The sequence below is a fragment of the Aythya ferina genome, assembly GCF_964211825.1.
Source record: "Aythya ferina genome assembly, chromosome: W".
Lineage (NCBI taxonomy): Eukaryota > Metazoa > Chordata > Aves > Anseriformes > Anatidae > Aythya > Aythya ferina.
Window position 1 is genome coordinate 9,289,603 of NC_140313.1, and position 20,470 is coordinate 9,310,072.

Sequence of the window (20,470 nt, forward strand, 5' to 3'; positions counted from 1 at the left end):
ATACACATACAAATGCAATTTCCTTTTTAATACTAGTTATATGAGTTATACATTTGATTTTGATTTCTGAGGGGCAAGGGGAAATCAGACAGCTCAAGAATACAATCAGATTAGGAGGTTCAGATCAACATTCTATTTAGGACAAATTTTTCAAAATTTCCAAACATTTTCATAAGCTCAGAAACCCCAAAAACACATTAAAGAAAGTTACCAATATTGATTTTGACAGGACCTGCCTAACTTGCCACTGTATAAACCCAGGCTCCTGCAAGATTCTTTGGTTACCATACCATTACATCACAATGTGGTAATCAGCTGCAATGACTTTGGTGGACACAAATGGAGAAACTAAGCCTTCACCTGATAATAAACTTCACTTTTCCTACTTCTAAATAAGAACCCTTCAAACATATACTGCAGATCAATTCTAATAATTAAATTTCATATATGTAAACACAAAAGACTTCTGTACTGGGTCTGGCTGGGATGGAGTTAACTTTCCCTGCAGTGGCCCATGCACTTGTGATTAGAACAGCTTTGGTATCACACCAATGTTTTGTCTATTGTTGAGCAATGCTGGCACAGCATCAAGAATCCCCCTAAACTCCCCCAGAGACAGTAGGCTGGGAGTGGGCAAGAAGTGGGGAGGAGACACCACCAGGGCAGATGACCTAAACCAACCAAAGGGACATTCCATACCATATGATGTCAGACTCAGCAATAAAAGGTGGGAAAGGGGAAGGAAGGGGGGTGTAGAGAGGGCTCTCATTATAAAGACATATGTCTTCCCAAACAACCGCTATGCATATTGATAGCCTGCTTTCCGGGATGTAGCTGAACATCGCTTGTTGATGGGAAGTAGAGAATATTTTATTTCTCTCATTGTGCTTCTGCACGGCATTTGCTTGTTTTTTCCCTCTTCCTTTTCTGTTTAATTTCAGGCATTGGAACAGGTTGCCCAGGGAAGTGGTGGCGTCACTGTCCCTGGGGGTGTTTAAGGAAAAGCTGGATGTGGTGCTTAAGGACATGGTTTAGTTGGTAACATTGGTAATAGGGTAATGGTTGGACCAGATGATCTTGGAGGTCTTTTCCAACCTTAATGATTCTATGATTCTATCCTTATCTCAATCCATGAAACTTTTTTTTTTTTTCTCTTCCCAGCATACTCTCTGCTCCCCCTCTTCTTCTGAGGAGGTTGTAGTAGAGTTCAGCTGCCCAGCAAGATAAAACCACAACTTCTATCAACATACTTTTTTCATCTTCCTTGTCCTAGTTAACAGAAGCTTACTTCCTTATTGCCAATTTCCATGCTTTTTGATAGCTTCTGATATTTAAGCAAATAATAAAATAATTTACAAGTATAATTTTCATCCAGGATTACTAAATAATCATTAAATCTCCTTTCACAAGATTCAAAGAAAGGCAAGCCTTTAACTCATAAGAGATCTTAATCTGACAAAGTTACTGAGAGTCAGCAGTAAGAGTCAGTAGTAAATATCAGGACCAGTTCTCAGGAACTGTTCTCAAAGACAGAGCACCCCAATGGAAAGGAACGGGAGATACAGCCATGTAATCCTTTGCCTCCCCATGCAAAAAAATATCACTTGTATGAAGTGCTTCACCCTCTTTCATTGAAACTTTAAAACATGTCATTCATCTTTCTTTTAGAAAGCTAATATTTAAAAAAAGTGAACGAAGTCAGGCTAACCAAAGATAAAACTTACAAAATGCTTTAAAGGTATTTTCTTTTTCTAAATTTCAGCAATATCATCACTTTCAAAAGAATTGGCTTATTCTAAGGCCTTGTGTCAAAAGTTTTATTTCATAATGTACTCACACTCAACAAGATATCCCCACCTATTTTTCTAATAAATTTGATTTTTCCCCACATAATATTAATGGAAAGTCTTAAATAGTACTGGTACAAACCAGAAGAATGTCTTAACTGTGCTCTGGCCCAGACATGGACAAGGAGGAACAGAAAAGAGGTGACTAAAGTCACAGGAAAATGCCAGACTGCTCTTAACCTCTTAACCCTCTTGATATGACAACCCTCCCACCCCCAGATATCTTTTTAAGAGCAGCACCTCTGTGCTGTCAGAGCAGTGCAAATGGCAGAGAAGTAGAGGCAGGACTGGAAGAAGCCCTTTTCTTCTAAATTTTAGGTAGAATATAATTTGTACACGATGTATAATTTTTAGAGACCTTCAGTACGCTTCCTAAAGATAAAAGAGGAGAAGCTTCAGCTATGGAAATAAACAAAAATCTCACCTTATTATGTTCATATTTGTATGGTATTTTGAGGGTATCCATGGCTCTGATCATGGCCTGCATTGCTGTAAATATATTCTGGTACACCAATTTTGTAAAGCCCCTTTTGTCTTCATCAGAGTAACCTGATCCATGGATGATTCTCATCTGTTTGATGAATGTGCTTTTGCCACTCTCTCCTGTGCCTGCAAGAAAAATAAGAAGAATATACTTCAGCCACTGGACAAACAGATGACTTTTCTGCACAAAGTGGACAGCTTGTTCAGTGCAGGACAGAACATTGTCAAGTGGTTACATTGCTTTCATGGTAACTACAAGGACCAGTTAAACATCAAAACAACAGTACTATAATAACAACCAAATGTCCTGGTCCCAAGAGCTGGGAGGGGACAGACCCAGAGCAGCTGACCCAAACTAGACAAAGGAGGTATTCCATACCATCTGACATCATGCTAAACAATATATACAGGTAGCTAGCAGGGGGGAGGAGGGCCGGACTGCTCGGGGATAGGCTGGGCATCGGTCAGTGGGTGGTGAGCAATTGCATTGTGCATCACTTGTTTCATACACATTGTTATTAGTAGTACTATTATCATCATTATTGTTATGATTACTATTGTTATTATTATTTTCCTGTCTTAATAAACTGTCTTTATCTCAACTCACAGGCTTCACTTTCCTGTTTCTCTCCCCTATTCCAGAGAAGGATTGGGGAGGGTGAGTGAACGGCTGTGTGGTGTTTAGCTGCCGGCCGGGTTAAATCACGACAGTCCTTTTTGGCGCCCAACGTGGGGCTCAAAGGGTTGAGATAATGACATATCTGACCAGAGTGTGTTAAACTAAAATTGGTATAAGTATTAGACCTGCTTAATAGTTGCTAGTCATAATACTGATTGCTTTAATCTCAAGTCTGCTGCACCTGTTTTCCAAATTGAGTATTATAGCACGTTACTTTCCGTATGTACTCTCTGTCATGTTGTTTATTCTCTCCTGGCCCTGGTTTAAGATCGTTATGGTACTATGTGTTGTAACAGTGGCTTATGAGACGATGAAATTTCTGGTCATGACTCTAACTTGGTATTTGTACTCAGCACTGTCGTCGACTCTATACTTTGTAAAACGTATCTCGGAAACTAATAACAATTACACCTATTGCCTTTTTTTGCCATGGAGCCAATCTGTGGAGGGGAAAGGGGAAGATGTTTTTTCTTATTCGTTCACTCCCCCTTTCTCCTTCACCACCCTCTTATCCTCCCAGCTTGTTACAATAGTTTTCCAAGATGTTGAATATCCTTGGGATACCCAGACCAGCATGGTCTTATTGTTATGTCTCCTGAATGCTCTTCAGGTTTTGTTTAAGGTTAAACAACTACTTAGGAATATCATCCAGAGATCTGTCCTGAGGCGGGCTAGTTGTGAGTGGCAGAGAGTGTGGGAGGATATGGGCGGGTTTCTAGAGCAGTGGGCACCTCCAGTGTTTTGGAAATTCACCCCTGAACAACTGCAAAATCCTGAAAAACTGGGAGAATTCTTGAAAAAAGGGAGTCATGACTCTGGCAGTTCCAAAGTGACAGAAATCACTGTAGCATGCTGGGGTCTGGTCCATGGCTATCGAGCTGCAATCAATACTACTATCAACCTAGTGACAGACCCTGTGGCCACTCCAAGTCCTATGACAGACCCAACGGGCACTCCAACCCCTACAATGGACCCTGCAGCCACACCAGTTCCAGCTCCTGCAGCCACTCCAGTTCCAGCTCCTGCAGCTGCTCCAGTTCCTGCAGCAGCTCCAGCTCCTGCAGCCACTCCAGCTTCTGAGGCTGGGTCAGAGAAACAAACTGTAGCAGTGCAAGTTAACCCTGCAGAGGGTATTCCAACCCCTGTGGCAGACCCTGTAGCTGGGTCAGAGAAACGAGCTGTAGCAGTGCAAGCTGCCCCTATAGAGAAGGTGAAAAAATGGTATAGAGATTCAGGTCGTTTAGAACGCAGAGAGTCTTCTGCCAAATCTAGGTATAGAGAAGACGATGCTGGGCCATCAGGGGTTCAGGAGGAGGAAGATGAGGATGCCGAAAAATCAACAGTAACTACCCGAAACCTATACCAGCGTGAGCTATGAGATGTACAAAAAGATTTTGGTCGTTGTATAGGTGAGCAGCTTGTCAGCTGGCTGCTCTGGTGCTGGGACACTGCAGCCAATTGTGTGGAATTAGAGGGCAGGGAAGCCAGGTGGCTGAGATCCCTTGCTAGAGACGCAGGCATTGACAAAGCAATTGCAGATGGAGCACAATCTCACAGCCTCTGGAGGCGTCTCCTCTCAGCTGTGAGGGAAAGGTATCCCTTCAAGGAAGAACTTTTATGTCTACCAGGCAAGTGGACCACTATATGGAGAAGGGAATCCAGTACCTGAGAGAATTAGCCGTACGGGAGGTGATTTATGAGGATCCAGACCTCGGACAAACATCCACAGATCCAGATGAAGTCAGGTGTACACAACCCATGTGGCAGAAGTTTGTACGGAGTGCACCATCATCATATGCCAGCTCATTGGCAATAATGGCCTGGAAAGAAGATGAGGAACCCACAGTGGATGAAGTGGCTAAACAACTCTGGCAGTGTTGAGGGATTTTTGAAACAGCAAGGAGGCCATGACTTGCTGCAGCTGAGCAAACCAAGCTACCAGGACGACTACGAGAAGTTCCCATGACAATGTTCCCACATTGCCCAACCAAGGAATTAAAAAATATTGTTGCCAGCAGCTGGCTTCAAGGACAAGATCTACGTGACTGCTAATCACAAGGGGGTTGTTTTCTTGCAGGTGGGGTTGTTTTCTTGCAGTTGTTTGTCTGAATGCTTTTGACCAATAATCTTGTGTGAAACACTATCCACCCCTATTAAATGTGCTATAAAATCAGGCTATTTGGGTAATAATGGAGGACATGATCTGACCATACTGGTGTCTGTCATATTTTCGGCCGTTCTTCCTGCAACATGGCAGTACGAAGACAGTTTCTCCTCTTCCTTACAGGCCTGCGTCTCAGCTGTGGAGAAATTTTCTGAAGAGTTCCACCAACTTAAAGAGAATTTACCTTCCTCCCCACCTGAACAAGCCAATGTCCACCAACTAAAAGACAATACTTTAAAGAAATTGTCTGAAATGTTCCACCAACTTGAAGAGAGATTATTTTCCTCCGCACCTATACAAACCAGTGTCTCAGCCATCAGGGGTAAGCGTTCATCAGCACAAGGAAGACGATATAGTGGCTATACACCCAGTGCCACCCTGTGGTTTTACTTATGAGACCATGGAGAGGACATGAGAAAATGGGATAGAAAATCTACCACAACCCTAGAGGCACGGGTATGTGAGTTGCAAAAGAAAACAATCAGGAAAAAGGGATTCTCTGAAAAGTTTGCTGCTCCAACTTCCAGCAGGCGGTCCTTCAAACACAGAAATTAAGAAGTTTCTAACCAGGATTAGGGGGGGCCCTGCCTCCAGCCAGGGGAAGGAAAAGGACAATCGAGTTTATTGGACTGTGTGGATTCGATGGCCTGGCACATCAGACGCACAGAAGTATAAGGCTTTAGTAGACACCGGTGCACAATGTACTCTAATGCCATCGAGCTATAAGGGGCCAGAGTCCATCTGTATTTGTGGAGTGATGGAGGGATCCCAGCAGTTAACTGTATTGGAGACTGAAGTGAGTCTGACTGGGAATGAGTGGGAAAAGCACCGCATTGTGACTGGCCCGGATGCTCCGTGCATCCTTGGCATAGACTATCTTAGAAAAGGATATTTCAAGGACCCAAAAGGGTTCCAGTGGGCTTTTGGTATAGCTGCCTTAGAGACAGAGGACATTAAACAGTTGTCTACCTTGCCAGTCTCTCAAAGGACCCTTCTGTTGCAGGGTTGCTGAGGGTCGAAGAACAGCAAGTGCCAATCGCTACCACAACTGTGCACCGGCGGCAATATCGCACTAACCGAGACTCCCTGATTCCCATCCATAAGCTAATTCGTCAACTGGAGAGCCAAGGAGTGATCAGCAAGACTCATTCCCTTTTAATAACACCATATGGTCAGCGCGAAAGTCTAATGGTGAGTGGAGACTAACAGTGGACTATCGGGGCCTGAACAAAGTCACGCCACCACTGAGTGCTGCAGTGCCAGACATGCTGGAACTTCAGTATGAACTAGAACTCAAGGCAGCCAAGTGGTACGCCACAATTGATATCGCTAATGCATTTTTCTCCATCCCTCTAGCAGCAGAGTACAGGCCACAATTTGCTTTCACTTGGAGGGGCATCCAATACACCTGGAATCGAATGCCCCAGGGGTGGAAACACAGCCCTACCATTTGCCATGGACTGATCCAGTCTGCACTAGAGCAGGGGGAAGCCCCTGAACACCTGCAGTACATCGATGACATTATTGTGTGGGGTGACACAGCAGAGGAAGTTTTCGAGAAAGGGAAGAAAATAGTCCAAATCCTTTTGAAAGCCGGTTTTGCCATAAAACAAAATAAAGTCAAAGGACCTGCACGAGAGATCCAGTTTTTAGGAATAAAATGGCAAGATGGACGTCGTCAAATCCCAATGGATGTGACCAACAAAATAACAGCTATGTCTCCACCAACTAACAAAAAAGAAGCACAGACTTTCCTAGGTGTCGTGGGGTTTTGGAGAATGCACATGCCAAATTACAGTCTGATTGTAAACCCGCTCTACCAAGTAACCAGTAAGAAGAATGATTTTGAATGGGGCCCTGAGCAATGACAAGCCTTTGAACAAATTAAGCAGGAAATAGTGCATGCAGTAGCCCTTGGGCGAGTCCAAACAGGACCAGATGTAAAGAATGTGCTCTGTGCTCCTAATTATAATAATCCTGTTTTTTTCTAGAAGTAGTAATGAATATGTATTAGCCTAGGAGCATGAAAATCAGCTGCTTGATGTAACTGGTGTGCGTCTTGGTGGAGCAGACTCCCAGCGCACCCAGCGTTGTTTGCTTACCTCTATTCCTTTAATGAATTGTAAACTTTAATTGCAATCCTATTTGGGACTCAGTCATTTATCATAATTGGGGGCTCGTCCGGGATGGCTTTGGTTCCTGAATTCTGATTTGATCTAGGAGAGGTGCCCCACCATTTGGTGGCTCCTGTTCGAGTTGGGTCGGGACTAACGCCATCTTGAACCTGAATAAAGGTAAGCAAAGAGTTTGATTTTTTTATGAGCTTCCTTGCGCGCTTCAGGACTCTATTTTGCCCGTAATTCTGCACACGAACACCTGAACGAAGACGACGAAGTTGTAAGTATTTCCATATATATATATATATGTATATATATTCACCGTTCGGTTGGGTGGGATTCGGTTGTGTTATAAATGAAGTCTCAACTCAAACTGAATTTATTAATATTTATAAAAGAAATATTTAACAAAAGGTATAAAAGGCAAGTAAACAGCGCTGGGTGTACGGGGAGTCTACGCTCTACCAACACGCACACACGAACATCAAACATTCTAAATATACAGAACATTGCTTTTACATACAAAACCCGAGTATGCCTATACAATAAGAAAAGGTAACAAACAATTCTTTAAGTTCCATGACTTACTAAACTCGAGTACGCCTATACATATGTACAATCGGAAAAGGTAACAAACAATCCTTTAAGTTCCATGACTTAACAGTCTCCATTTTCCATTCCTTTTGAACAATATGTCTTGCTTTAAGTTGTCAAGCAACTTGGCCTTCGGGCCTTATGTATCCTAATCTTCCCGGATCGAAGAAAAGCATATCCATCTCCTTTTCAAGGCCAACAGGGCTTGTGTCAAAAGGCACGTCCAGGTCACCAGAGGGCGTAACAGCAAAATCCTGGGATAGCTGTAGCAGCAGAGGGGCCCATGGTGTAGCACAAGGATCGGTGGACGAGCTCACAGCTCCATCACTGTCTGGCAAACCACACGTTTCTGACTGTGGCCCCACATGGCTCTTTAAGGCCTCAGAGACTGCTCACCAGGTGCTGAGCAATCCCGCCGCAACCTTGTCATTTTTAGTTGCACAGTCCCACACCTTGACATCAATTTGGTCCCATGTTTTAGGATCATAAACTGTCCGATTGTTAATGTTATATATGGAGTGGTAATTCCTGTCAAGAAAATGGTTGATATTAATAAAGAAGGGGGAGATTTGGGAATGTGGCCATGGGGGTTGGGAAGCCCCATGGTCGAGATAACATTAAACTCTTAAGGACGAGGCCATCAGGAATATAAAAGAGTTTAGAGAGAACAAAGAAGGGTGATTCAGGAGACTCCATGCAGTCTCGGGTTTCTTGTTCTCCAGATGGTTCTCTTGTTCTCCAGCTCTTAAGGCATGGATGTTTCTGGGTGTTTGCTGTTGTTGTTACATTCAAAGTTGTTTGACTAATGAAAAGTTGTTTTGAAAAGAACTGCTGTGGAGAGAAGGGTATAAGAGGGGAGCCTGGCCTCAAGATAAAAAAAAAAAAAGAAAGGCAACACGATGAAGTTATGTCATCAATAAAGAAGCAGGAAAAAGAAGTGAAGAGGAACAGGCTGGCAGAATGGAGACCAGGGCAAGAACTGGCACTTTGATTGCCTCATAAAGATAGGTTCGGCCAAACTCAGCAAACTGCTCAGAGAAGCTTGTACAGAAAGTCGCTGGAAATAGGCGCACTGGAGCTGGAGAAAAGCTGAAGCTGAGAGAAGCGGACCTGTGCAAACAACTGCCTCTCGCTGGTAAGCAGTTGCGCGTTATGGGGAATCATACGTCCTTAGGAACAAAGACTGTCCTGGTAACCTTACAGTTTATTCTCCTTATTAACAATCAGACAGTTTATGAGCCTCAAATATGGGACCAAACTGAGGTCAAGGTGTGGGACTCTGCAACTAAAAATGACAAGGTTGCAGTGGGATTGATCGGCACCTGGCGAGCAGTCTCTGAGGCCTTAGAGCCATGTGGGGCCACAATCACAAACGTGTGGCTTGCCAGACAGTGATGGAGCTGCGGGCCCCTTTACTGATCTGACTGCTATGCCATGGGCCCCTCTGCTGCTACAGTCATCGAAGGCTTTTGCTGTTACGTCCCCTGCTGACCTGGACGTGCCTTTTGACCCAGGCCTATTGGCCTTGAAAAGGAGATGGATATGCTTTTCTTTGATCCGGGAAGAACGGGATACATAAGGCCTGAAGACTGAGTTGCTTGACAACTTAAAGCAAGACATATTGTTCAAAAGGAATGGAAAATGGAGACTTGTATGTAATCAAGAAAAGGAGTGGAAAATGGAGAATGTTAAGTCATGGAACTTAAAGGATTGTTTGTTACCTTTTCTGATTGTGAATATGTATAGGCATACTCGATTTTAGTAAGTTATGGAACTTAAAGGATTGTTTGTTACCTTTCCGGATTGTACGTATGTATAGGCATACATGTACTTGTGTTTAGTATGTAAAAGCAATGTTCTGTATATTTAGAATGTTTGATGTTCATGTGTGCATGTTGGTGGAGCGTAGACTCCCCGCACACCCAGCGCTGTTTACTTGCCTTTTATACCTTTTAGAAATATGTGTTTTATAAATATTACAAAATTCAGATTGAGTTGAGACCTCATTTATAACATTAATAAGGAGAATAAGCTGTAAGGTTACCAGGACAGTCTTTGTTTCTAAAGATGTATGATTCCCCATAATGCACAACTGCTTACCAGCGAGGGGCAGTTATGTGCGTGGGTCCGCTTCTCTCAGCTTGAGCTTCTTCGCAGCTCCGGTACACCCATTTCCAGCGACTTTCTGTACAAGCTTCTCTGAGCAGTTTGCTGAGTTTGGCCACACCCATCTTCATGAGGCAATCAATGTGCCTGTTCCCATCCTGGTCTCCGTTCTGCTAGCCTTTTCCTCTTCATTCCTTCTTTCTACTTCTATTCCTTCTTTCTACTTCTTTATTGATGACGTAACTTCATCGTGTTGCCTTTTTTTATCTTGAGGCCAGGCTTCCCTCTTATACCCTTCTCCCCTCAGCAGTTCTTTTCAAAACAACTTTTCATTGGTAAAACAACTTTGAATATAACAACAACAGCAAACACCCAGAAATTTCCATGCCTTAATGGCTGGAGAACAAGCAACCTGAGACTGCATGGAGTCTCCTGAATCACCCTTCTTTGTTCCCTCTAAACTCTTTTATATTCCTGATGGCCTCATCGTTAAGAGCCTGATGTTATCATCAGAGATGAGGCTTTCAGACCCCCATTGCCATACTCCCACATCTCCCCCTTCTTTATTAATATCAACCATTTTCTCGACAGGAATTACCACTCCATATATAACACTTTGAACATTCACGTTAATAGTAGAATACCTGCATATCCGGAAGAGAGCAAGTATGCTGCAGCCTGGTTGGGACTAACAGAATTTCCCGCCACTCATATATTTAATTTAATTAAGTATTGCAGTCAATGGTGGCCACTACATAAGCTAAATGGCCACTTTATGCATCAATCAACTATAACACTATCTTGCAATTAATGTTGTTTTTGAGGAGAGAAGGGAAATAGGATGAAATGTAGTATACTGATATGTTGTTTCAGCATCTTAAAGGGAAAAGAAGCGGAATTAGAGTTGGCCCCTGACTGAGCCTTTGGTGTTGGCATGAGAAAAGTACAGGCTGGAGAAAGATAAAGGAAGTGTTAAAAGAGTTGTTGAAGGTGTTAAAGGTGTGGCATGTAGTATTTAACAGAGCTGTTTGAAGTTGAATGAGCAGGGAAAGAGGATGTAGGAATGTTAATAGTTCTGTCTCAATGGGAGGCTGAGATCTCAAAATCATGGGTGTGAGTCCTCTGGGGCAGAGGGACCATGATGGGTCCAAGAGAGTTGTCACGGAAACAGAAAAACAGTTAACTCTTAAAACAACCTGAGTTTATGAGTGAGCTCAGATTGCCAATGGGACCGCTCAAGGAACTGTTGATGATTGCATTCACCTGACCAACCCCCCCACTGAGACTATAGTCACCCCAGAAATAATGAACGGTAAATATCAAAATCTGGTTAAATCGGGAATTGAGAATCTGTTCCAACAAGGTCCAAAAGAAACCCCTATGGAATTTTTGGACCAACTTTTAAATGCAATGGAAAACAAAACAAAACAAAACAAACAAACAAACAAAAAGAATTTGGACCTGGCTTCGGAATACAAACAGGTAATTGACTAGCCTCTTTCTAAGGCAATTGGCCCCTGATATCAGAAATTGTCTTTAGGCTGTAGGCAGGAATGACAGAGACCTGGGACTTCTACCCTAGCAGGTCCACTGGTACTCTGACCAGGGGACACACTTCACATCTAAGGTGTTATGGGACTTAACCACAGCCTTAGGCATTAAATGGGAATACCATACTCCATGGCATCCACAAAATTCAGGACGAGTTGAGAGAATGAATCAAATGATTAAACAACAATTGGCTAAATTAATGATTGAAACCCAACTGTCTGGGATAAAATGTTTGCCATTGGCATTATTGAATATTAAGACTATGCCTCATAGTGAAACGGGTATCACACCTTATGAGATGTTATATGGAATGCCGTATTCCCAAGGAATGCCATTGGATTATTTTTTGATAGAGAATTATGAAAGCCAGAAATATGTGATCATGACAGGGAAACAACTACAACAATTAAGGAAAAAGGGAATTTTAGCACAAAACGCCCCACTGGGGTTTGCTATTCATAACTACCAAAGCTTGGAGGGTGGAGTCCACTCCTGGGGAACTGAAACTAAGGCTAAAGAAGGACTAATATTCTGGCAAGGAGGCTCTGCATGAATTAAGGGCACCAGATAAAGAGGACAAGTCTGAAGGGAGGAAAGGGAGAAGGCAAGACTGGGGCAGGACCCTCCACTGCGGTGTGTATGGTCTACCGAGGGAGGCAACCCCTATGGGTATTGACTGCCGAGTGAGAGGGCCTCGACCGGACTTCTCCCACACTAAGGTCAGGTTGTCCCGAGAAAATAACATAAGAACCTTTTTTAAACCCATATAAAATTGTGATTAGTTTTCCAGGAGCTGGATTACCCCGACAGGCTGAAAGGTAACACAAGCCCAAATCGACCCTGAAAGCAGGCCCAACCCCTTGATTGAAGGCGTCTTGCCTATTATGATCTAGCTACATGGGCAGAAGACGGATCCTGAGGCTATAGGACCCCAATATACATGCTTAATAGAATAATTAGGTTACAAGCTGTAAGAGAAATAGTTGTAAATAAAACCGGAGATGCACTTGGATTAATTGCAAAGCAAAATACCAAGATGAGAACTGAATTGTATCAAAATCGCTTAGCTTTGGATTATTTGCTAGCACAAGAAAGAGGAGTCTGGAAAATTTAACCTTAGTAATTGCTGTTGAGAGATTGATGATGAAGGAAAAGCTGTAAATGAGTTTGTAAAAGAAATGAAGAAAATTGCACATGTCCCAGTTCAAACTTGGAATGGAATTGATCTAAGAGGATTATGGGGGGAACATTGTGGGCGGTGACTGGCTTGCTAAAATAGGGAAGTTTGTATTGGGGATATGTGGAGGATTGTTAATAATTCCATGTTTAATACCTTGTATTACCAGACTAATACACTCGGTTCTACAAGGAATGCAAATATCTGCCATACCTGTTGACCCAGAACCAGGGAAAGAGAAAACCCATTCCCTGATGATAATAAAAACAAAAGAAGATCCAAAATTGATACCAATTTGGCAAGTATTGACTCGATTGGAAAGGAAAACATGAATCGATACCATGAAAAAGGAGATGGGGGATTGTGAAATGTGTTCATCTGATTTGTGTCAATATGGAACAATACTAGGGCCGCATGTTGAAATGTGACTTTCTGTCTTACATACCCTTGTATAACCACAAGTCTAAGAAAAACAGAGTGGTTAATGTATATAGTTCTTGTATCTTGCAAAGGAATGGTCTAGCAGTTCGTGCCAATAGAGGGTTTGAAGGGTAAACCTTGAGACTCGGGTCTAGGGGATAAGAGAACAAAGGAGTTTTCAAAAACTGCTGACTTTCACATGGGACACTGCGCAAGTCTCTGATATCTGGCCAAGAGATTACCAAATAAGGAGAAAGGGGAAGCTGAAGGACAACCGAAGGACAAAGCCTGGAAGGAAGACCATGAGCCTTCAGTATGAGCGAACCCCCAGAGGGACCACTGTAGACCGATACGCAGTCATCCGTGAGAGGGTTCGAACCCCGGGAAACTAATTATAATAACCCTGCCTTTTCTAGAAGTAGTGATGAATATGTATTAGCCTAGGAGCATAAAAATCAGCTGCCTGATGTAATAGGTGTGTGTCTTGGTAGAGCAGAGACTCCTGGCACACACAGCACTGTTTGCTTGCCTCTATTCATTTAATAAATTGTAAACTTTAATTGCAATCTTATTTGGGACTCAGTCATTTATCATACAGCTTATTCTCTTTATTAACAATCAGACAGTTTATGAGCCTGAAATACGGGACCAAATTGAGGTCAAGGTGTGAGACTCTGCAACTAAAAACGACAAGGTTACGGTGGGATTGCTCAGCACCTGGTGAGCAGTCTCTGAGGCCTTAAAGAGCCATGTGGGGCCACAGTCAGAAACGTATGGTTTGCCAGATAGTGAGGAAGTTGCGGGCTCGTCCACCGATCCTTGTGCTACACCATTGGCCGCCCCACCGCTACTGCCATCCCAGGCCTTTGCTGTTACGCCCCCTGGTGACCTGAATGTGCCTTTTGACCCAGGCCCTATTGGCCTTGAAAAGGAGATGGATATGTTTTTCTTCGATCCGGGAAGATTAGGATACATAAGGCCCGAAGGCCGAGGTGCTTAACAACTTAAAGCAAGACATATTGTCCCCATGACTAGCCCTGGAATTCTCCGGTGTCTGTAATCAAGAAAAGGAATGGAAAGTGGAGACTGTTATAAGATCTGAGAGAAATTAATGAAGTCATGGAAGATATGGGAGCACTTCAACCAGGATTACCAACTCCAACTATGCTTCCCCAGTCACGGACATTGATAGTAATAGACTTAAAGGATTGTTTGTTACCTTTTCTGATTGTACATATGTATAGGCGTACTCAAGTTTAGTATGTAAAAGTAATGTTCTGTATATTTAGAAAGTTTGATGTTAGCGTGTGCGTGTTGGTAGAGCGTAGACTCCCTGTGCACCCAGCACTCTTTACTTGCCTTTTATAAATATTACTAAATTCAGATTGAGTTTTATCATCATTTATAGCAGATATATGACCTGGTTTCAGTTAGGATAGAGTTAATTTTCCTCCTAGTAGCTGGTAGGGTGCTATGTTTTGGATTAGGATGAGAAGAGTGCTGATAACATGCTGATGTTTTAATTGCTGCAGAGCAGTACTTACACTAAGCCAAGGACTTTTCAGCTACTCACTGTCCTGCCAGTGGGCAGGCTAGGGGTGCAGCAAGAGCTGGGATGGGACAGACCCAGGACAGCTGACCCAAACTGGTCAAAGGGGTATTCCATGCCATATGGCGTCATGCTAAACAATATATAGGGGTGGCTAGCCTGGGGGGGGGGCAGCTGCTCGGGGATAGGCTGGGCATCGCTCAGCCTATCGGATGGTGAGCAACTGCATTGTGCATCACTTGTTTCGTACACATTATTAGTTCTAGTACTATTGGCATTATTATTATTTTCCTGTCTTAATAAACTGTCTTTATCTCAACTCACAGGCTTTACTTTCCCATTTCTCGCACCCATCCCAGAGAGGGTTGGGGAGGGTGAGCGAACGGCTGTGTGGTGTTTAGCTGCCAGCTGGGTTAAACCACAACAGTGTTGTACTGGGTCTGGCTGGAATGTTAACTTTCCCGGCAGCAGCCCATACAGTGCTGTGCTCTGCACTTCTAGCTGGAACAGCAGTGTTATCACACCAGTGTTGTGTCTACTGCTGAGCAGCACTCGCACAGCATTGGGCCTTTCTCTAACCCTCCTAGGGGGTGGGCAAAAAGTGAGGAGAGAAACATCACTAGGGCAGCTGACCTAAACCAATCAAAGGGATATTCCATACCATGTGGTGTCACACTCAGCAATAAAAGGTGGAAACAGGAAGAAGAGGGGAGGGGTGGGCTCTTGTTGGGAAAATGTCGGTCCTCCTCTCGAACACCGGCTACGTGTGTTGAGGCCTTGCTTCAAGGACGTGGTCAATCATCGCTCATTTGTGGGAAGTAGAGAGTAATTTCTTTCTTCTGCACTTCCATATAGCCTTCATTTATTTTATTTGTTTGTTTTCCTCCCTTCTTTTTATTTTTCCCCTTTCCCTTTTTATTTCCCCTTAGTTAAATTGTTTAGTTCATAATAATCTTTATTTATTATTATTATTTCCCTTTAATTAAATTATCCTTATCTCAGCCCGTGAGTTGTTCTTTGCTTTACTTCTCCCCCTCCTCATCTAAAGGAGGGAGAGTGAGAGAGCGGTTGTGGGGTTTAGCTGCCCAGCACGGTAAAACCACCACAAGTGTATTACAAAAGGAAACGTGTAGGAGGTAAACCATTTGAATTAACATTAATTGCAACAGATTTTTGTTATCTTTGGAACTTTTTTTTCCTGGGGAGGCTTTTTTTTTCCCTTATACCTGTTTTAACTGAATGAAAGATTCACATGCAGAACTTGTGGAATTAGCAAAGAGATAGACTTTGGTTGGTTGGTTGTTTTAAAAACAAACCCTAAACCTTGAAGAGGTAAAAGACCAACCAACCAACAATGAAACTCCCTGTCCTTCTGTAATCTGAAATACCTATGCAAATAGATAGTCTCCTCAATTTATATAAGTAGGTAAACTGTTACTATGCTTCAGTTGTATGCACATAGCTTAAAAAAGGTGATATTGGATAGCATATTTTAATTGGCTACTTTCTTTGCTCTTCATTAAAGCAGGAAATGTAATTATTTTGAAAACACTGCAACCTTTTCTTATTATCTTTTATTGAGCCATCTGTATACTACCAATTAACAATTGAAATAATTTTAGGTACTTACTAAAGTATATGTTTACAACTAGAAAAGGAACAAATACTTAATATGTTTCTTGATGTTTGTTCACTGAAACTAGATTGGTAAGTATCTCTTTGGAGAAACTATTTCTAAGGTTATCTAATTTGACTCTTGAAAATAAACACTAATATATTCTATCATATATAGATATACATCCATACACAATGATAAGGAGAGGTGCTCCTTAATCATCTTGGTGGTCCTCCATTGGACTTTTTCCAGTATGCCCATGTCTCTCTTGTACTGAGAGGCCCAGAACTGGATGCAGGACTCCAGGTGTGGCCTTACCAATGCTGAGAAGAGGGGAAGGATCACCTCTCTTAACCTGCTGGTGATACTTTGCCTAATGCAGCCAATAATACTATTAGCCATGAATACTGTTAAATGAGATACATTAATACTGAAAGACATGGGTCTAAATGATATTACACTTTGGAAAGTTTTAAAAGTTACTGGGGAAGTTCCACAAACAACTTTTTTTTTTTTTCCTTTTCAGGATTAATTTAAGGTTAAATCATAAATGTTATGAAAGCACATTGTTTCCCCCAATGAATAACATTGATACAGAGACTAAACTGAAAGGTGATTATTGACAGATTTTTATCCTTTGTGCATTTTGTGCCAGCATGGTGAAGACCCTGCTGACTGGAAGAGGAAAAACATAAGCCCCATTTTCAAAAAGGGAAAAAAAAAGAAAGACCCAGGGAACTACAAGGCCAGTCAGTCTTGCTACTGTGTCTGGCAAGACCATGGAGCAGATCCTCCTGGAAGCTATGCTAAAGCACATGGAAAATAAGGAGGGGATGGGTGACAGCCAACGTGGCTTCACTAATGGCAGATCACACGTGACAAATCTAGTGGCCTTCTATGATGGGGTTATAGCACTGGAAGATAGAGGAAGAGCAACTGACATCATCTACCTAGACTCAATCAAAGCATTTGACACTGTCCCCCATGATATCCTTATCTCTAAATTAGAGACATAGATTTAATGGATGGGCCACTCAGTGGGGTAAGGAATAGGTTGGATGGTTGCTCTCAAAGAGTTGAGGTCAACAGCTCAGTGTCCAAGTGGAGATCAAGTGGTGTTCCTGAGGAGTCGGTATTGGGACCAGCACTGTTTAACATCTTTATCGGTGACATGGACAGTGAGACTGAGTGCCAAAGGCACCAAGCTGCGTGGTGTGGTTGACATGTTAAAGGGAAGGGACGTCACCCAGAGAGGGACCTGGACAAGCTTGAGAGGTGGGCCTGCACGAACCTCATGAGGTTCAACAAGGCCAAGTGCAAAGTCCTATATTTGGGCTGGGGCAATCCCAAACACAAATACAGGCTGGACAGAGAATGGATTGAGAGCAGCCCTGATGAGAAGGAACTGTGGGTGTTGGTGGATGAAAAGCTCAACATGAGCCAGCAATGTGCACTTGCAGCCCAGAAAGCCAACCGTATCCTGTGCTGCATCAGAAGAAGCACAGCTAGCAGGTGAACAGAGATGATTTCCCCCCCCCCAATCTGCTCTTATCAGACCCTATTTGCAGTACTGCATACTGCTCTAGGGCCCCCTGCACAAGAAGGACATGGACACGTTAGAATAAGTCCAGAGAAGGGCCACAAAGGTGATCAAAGGATCGGAGAACCTCTCTTATGAAGATAAGTTAAGGGAGTTGGGGTTGTTCAGACAGAAGAGAAGGCTTCAGGGAGACCTTAGAACAGCCTTCTAGTAGCTCAAGGGGGCCTACAGAAAAGCTGGGGAGGGGCTCTTTATCAGGGAGTATAGTGATAGGACAAAGAGCAATGGCTTTAAACTAAAAAAAGGTAGATTTAGACTACCAATAAAAAATAAATTCTTTACTCTGAGGTTGGTGAGGCACTGGTGCAGCTGCAGATAGCTGGGACAGCTACTTCATTAAAGTGAAATGGTCTGTATTTGGATGCAACTGAATCCCAATAGATGAAGGGGCATGCTCAACTCTGTTTAACACAGCTATTAACAGCAAAATTGAACATGTGAGAACACGTGTAGTGGGTTTGCGTGGCAAGGTTTTGGTAGCGGGGGGCTGCAGGAGTGGCTTCTGTGAAAACAATATAGAAACTGCTCCATGTTAGGTAAGGGCACCACTGCTGACCAGAGCCAAGCCGATAAGTGATGTTGTTTGCACCTCTGTGAGAGCATACTTAAGATGGAAAAAAAAAATCAAAATGCTGCTACACAGCAGCTGGGAGACCGAGAGGAGTGAGAAACGGCCTTCCAGGCACCCAGGTCACTGAAGAAGGAGGGCGAGGAGGTGCTCCACACACCAAAGCAGAGGTCCCCTGCGGCCTGTGGTAAGGACCATGGTGAAGCAGGTTGACCCCTGCAGCCCATGGAGTACCACAGTGGAGCAGCGTCCCACACTGCAGCCTGTGGAGGAGACCATGGTGGAGCAGGTGGACCTGCACTGATGGAGGCTGTGGCCTGTGGAAGACGCCCACTGGAACAGATTCCGGACTGGACCTGTAGCCCGTGGAGAGGAGCCCACGCAGGAGCTGCTGCCCATGGGCGACCCAGTTTGGAGCAGTGTGCTCCTGAAGGATGGACCCCATGGTACAGACCCATATCTGGAACAGTTCTTGAAGAGCTGCTGCCTGTGAGAAGCCCACACAGGATCAGTTCAGGAAGGACTGCATCCTGTGGGAAGAACAGAATCACAGAATTGTCTAGGTTGGAAGAGACCTCAAGATCATCGAGTCCAACCTCTGACCTAACACTAACAGTCCCCACTAAACCATATCCCTAAGCTCTACATCTAAACATCTTTTAAAAGACCTCCAGGGATGGTGACTCGACCACTTCCCTGGGCAGCCCATTCCAATGCCTAACAACCCTTTCGGTAAAGTTCTTTTTAATATCCAACCTAAAACACCCCTGGCACAACTTTAGCCCGTTCCCCCTCGTCCTGTCACCAGGCACATGGAAGAACAGACCAACCCCCACCTCGCTACAGCCTCCTTTAAGGTACCTATAGAGAGCAACCCCACAGTGCAGGGGATGAGAGTGACCATGAAGGAGCGGCGGAAACAAAGTGCTATAGACTGACTGCAATCCCCATTCCCCTCCGCCGCTCGGGGGGAGGAGGTGGAAGAGGGTGGATGGGGGGGAAGGTGCTTTTGGTTTCTTTCTGTTGTTTCTCACTTCTCTAGCTTGTTAGTAATAAACCATAAAGCTTACTGTCTCCCTACTCTGAGTCTGTTTTGCCTGTTACGATAATTACTGCATGATCTCCCTGTCCTTATCTCAACCCTTGAGCCCTTTTCATTGTAGTTTCTCCCCATTCCTCTTTGAGGAGGGGGAGTGAGAGAGCGCCTGTGGTGGAACTCGGCTGCCCATTCAAGTAAAACCACAACATGTAATCTCTGAGTACCTAATGATGATACTTCAGATTTACTATGAAACCAGTTGTTTTGATTCATCCAAATCATAAATTAAAAAAATGCTAACATACAGAGTAAATTTGAACTGGGAGGTATAACAAAGAGTTACCTGATTTAAAGTTCAGTGGGGTCCTGCTCACAGCCAAGATAAGACTTAACTTTCCTCATGTAGCTTGTACGGTGTTTTGTTTTGGATTTAGGGTGAAAATAGTTTTGATAACACACCAATGTTTTAGCTGTTCCTGAGCAGTGCTTACACTGTATCAAGAACTTTATTTATTTTTACTTCTTATGCTGCCCCACGGTCATAGTTTTGACTGGGACAGAGTTAATTTTCTAACAACAATGTTTTTAGTTGTTGCAGAGCAGTCCTTGATTCTCTAAGCACTTCTTTTTGCTTTTTATGCTGCTGTCAGCAAGGAGGCTCGGGGAGCACCAGAAACTGGGAGGGGACACAGCCAGGATTAGCAACCCAGGCTGACCAAAGAGATTCCATACCATATGACATCATGCTTGGTAATAAAAGCTAGAGTAAAGAAGAAGGAAGGGGGGGAGGAGTTCAGAGTGATATGATAGCATTTGTCTTCCCAAGAAACCATTACATGTGATGAGCCCTGCTTTCCTGGAAGTGGCTGAGTATCTGTCTGCTGATGGCAAGTAGCAAATGAGTTCCTTGTTTTGCTTTGCTTGCGCATGCTGCTTTTGTTTTACCTAGTAAACTGCCTCA

At 43.4% G+C, this 20,470-nt stretch overlaps 1 protein-coding gene across 4 annotated transcripts in view; it reads right to left on the minus strand.

Annotated features, from left to right (window-relative positions):
• Nucleotides 1-20,470, minus strand: part of LOC311426319 (guanine nucleotide-binding protein G(q) subunit alpha) — a 130,146-nt gene that overhangs the window by 105,104 nt on the left and 4,572 nt on the right. For 3 of the 4 annotated variants that reach the window (XM_084502738.1, XM_084502737.1, XM_084502740.1), the window contains one exon: nt 2,272-2,456. In XM_084502738.1, the coding sequence (XP_084358864.1) occupies nt 2,272-2,456 (185 nt within the window). Of the gene's footprint in view, nt 1-2,271; nt 2,457-4,674; nt 4,830-20,470 lie in introns of all 4 variants that reach the window. The other variant, XM_084502739.1, reaches the window with a different exon arrangement.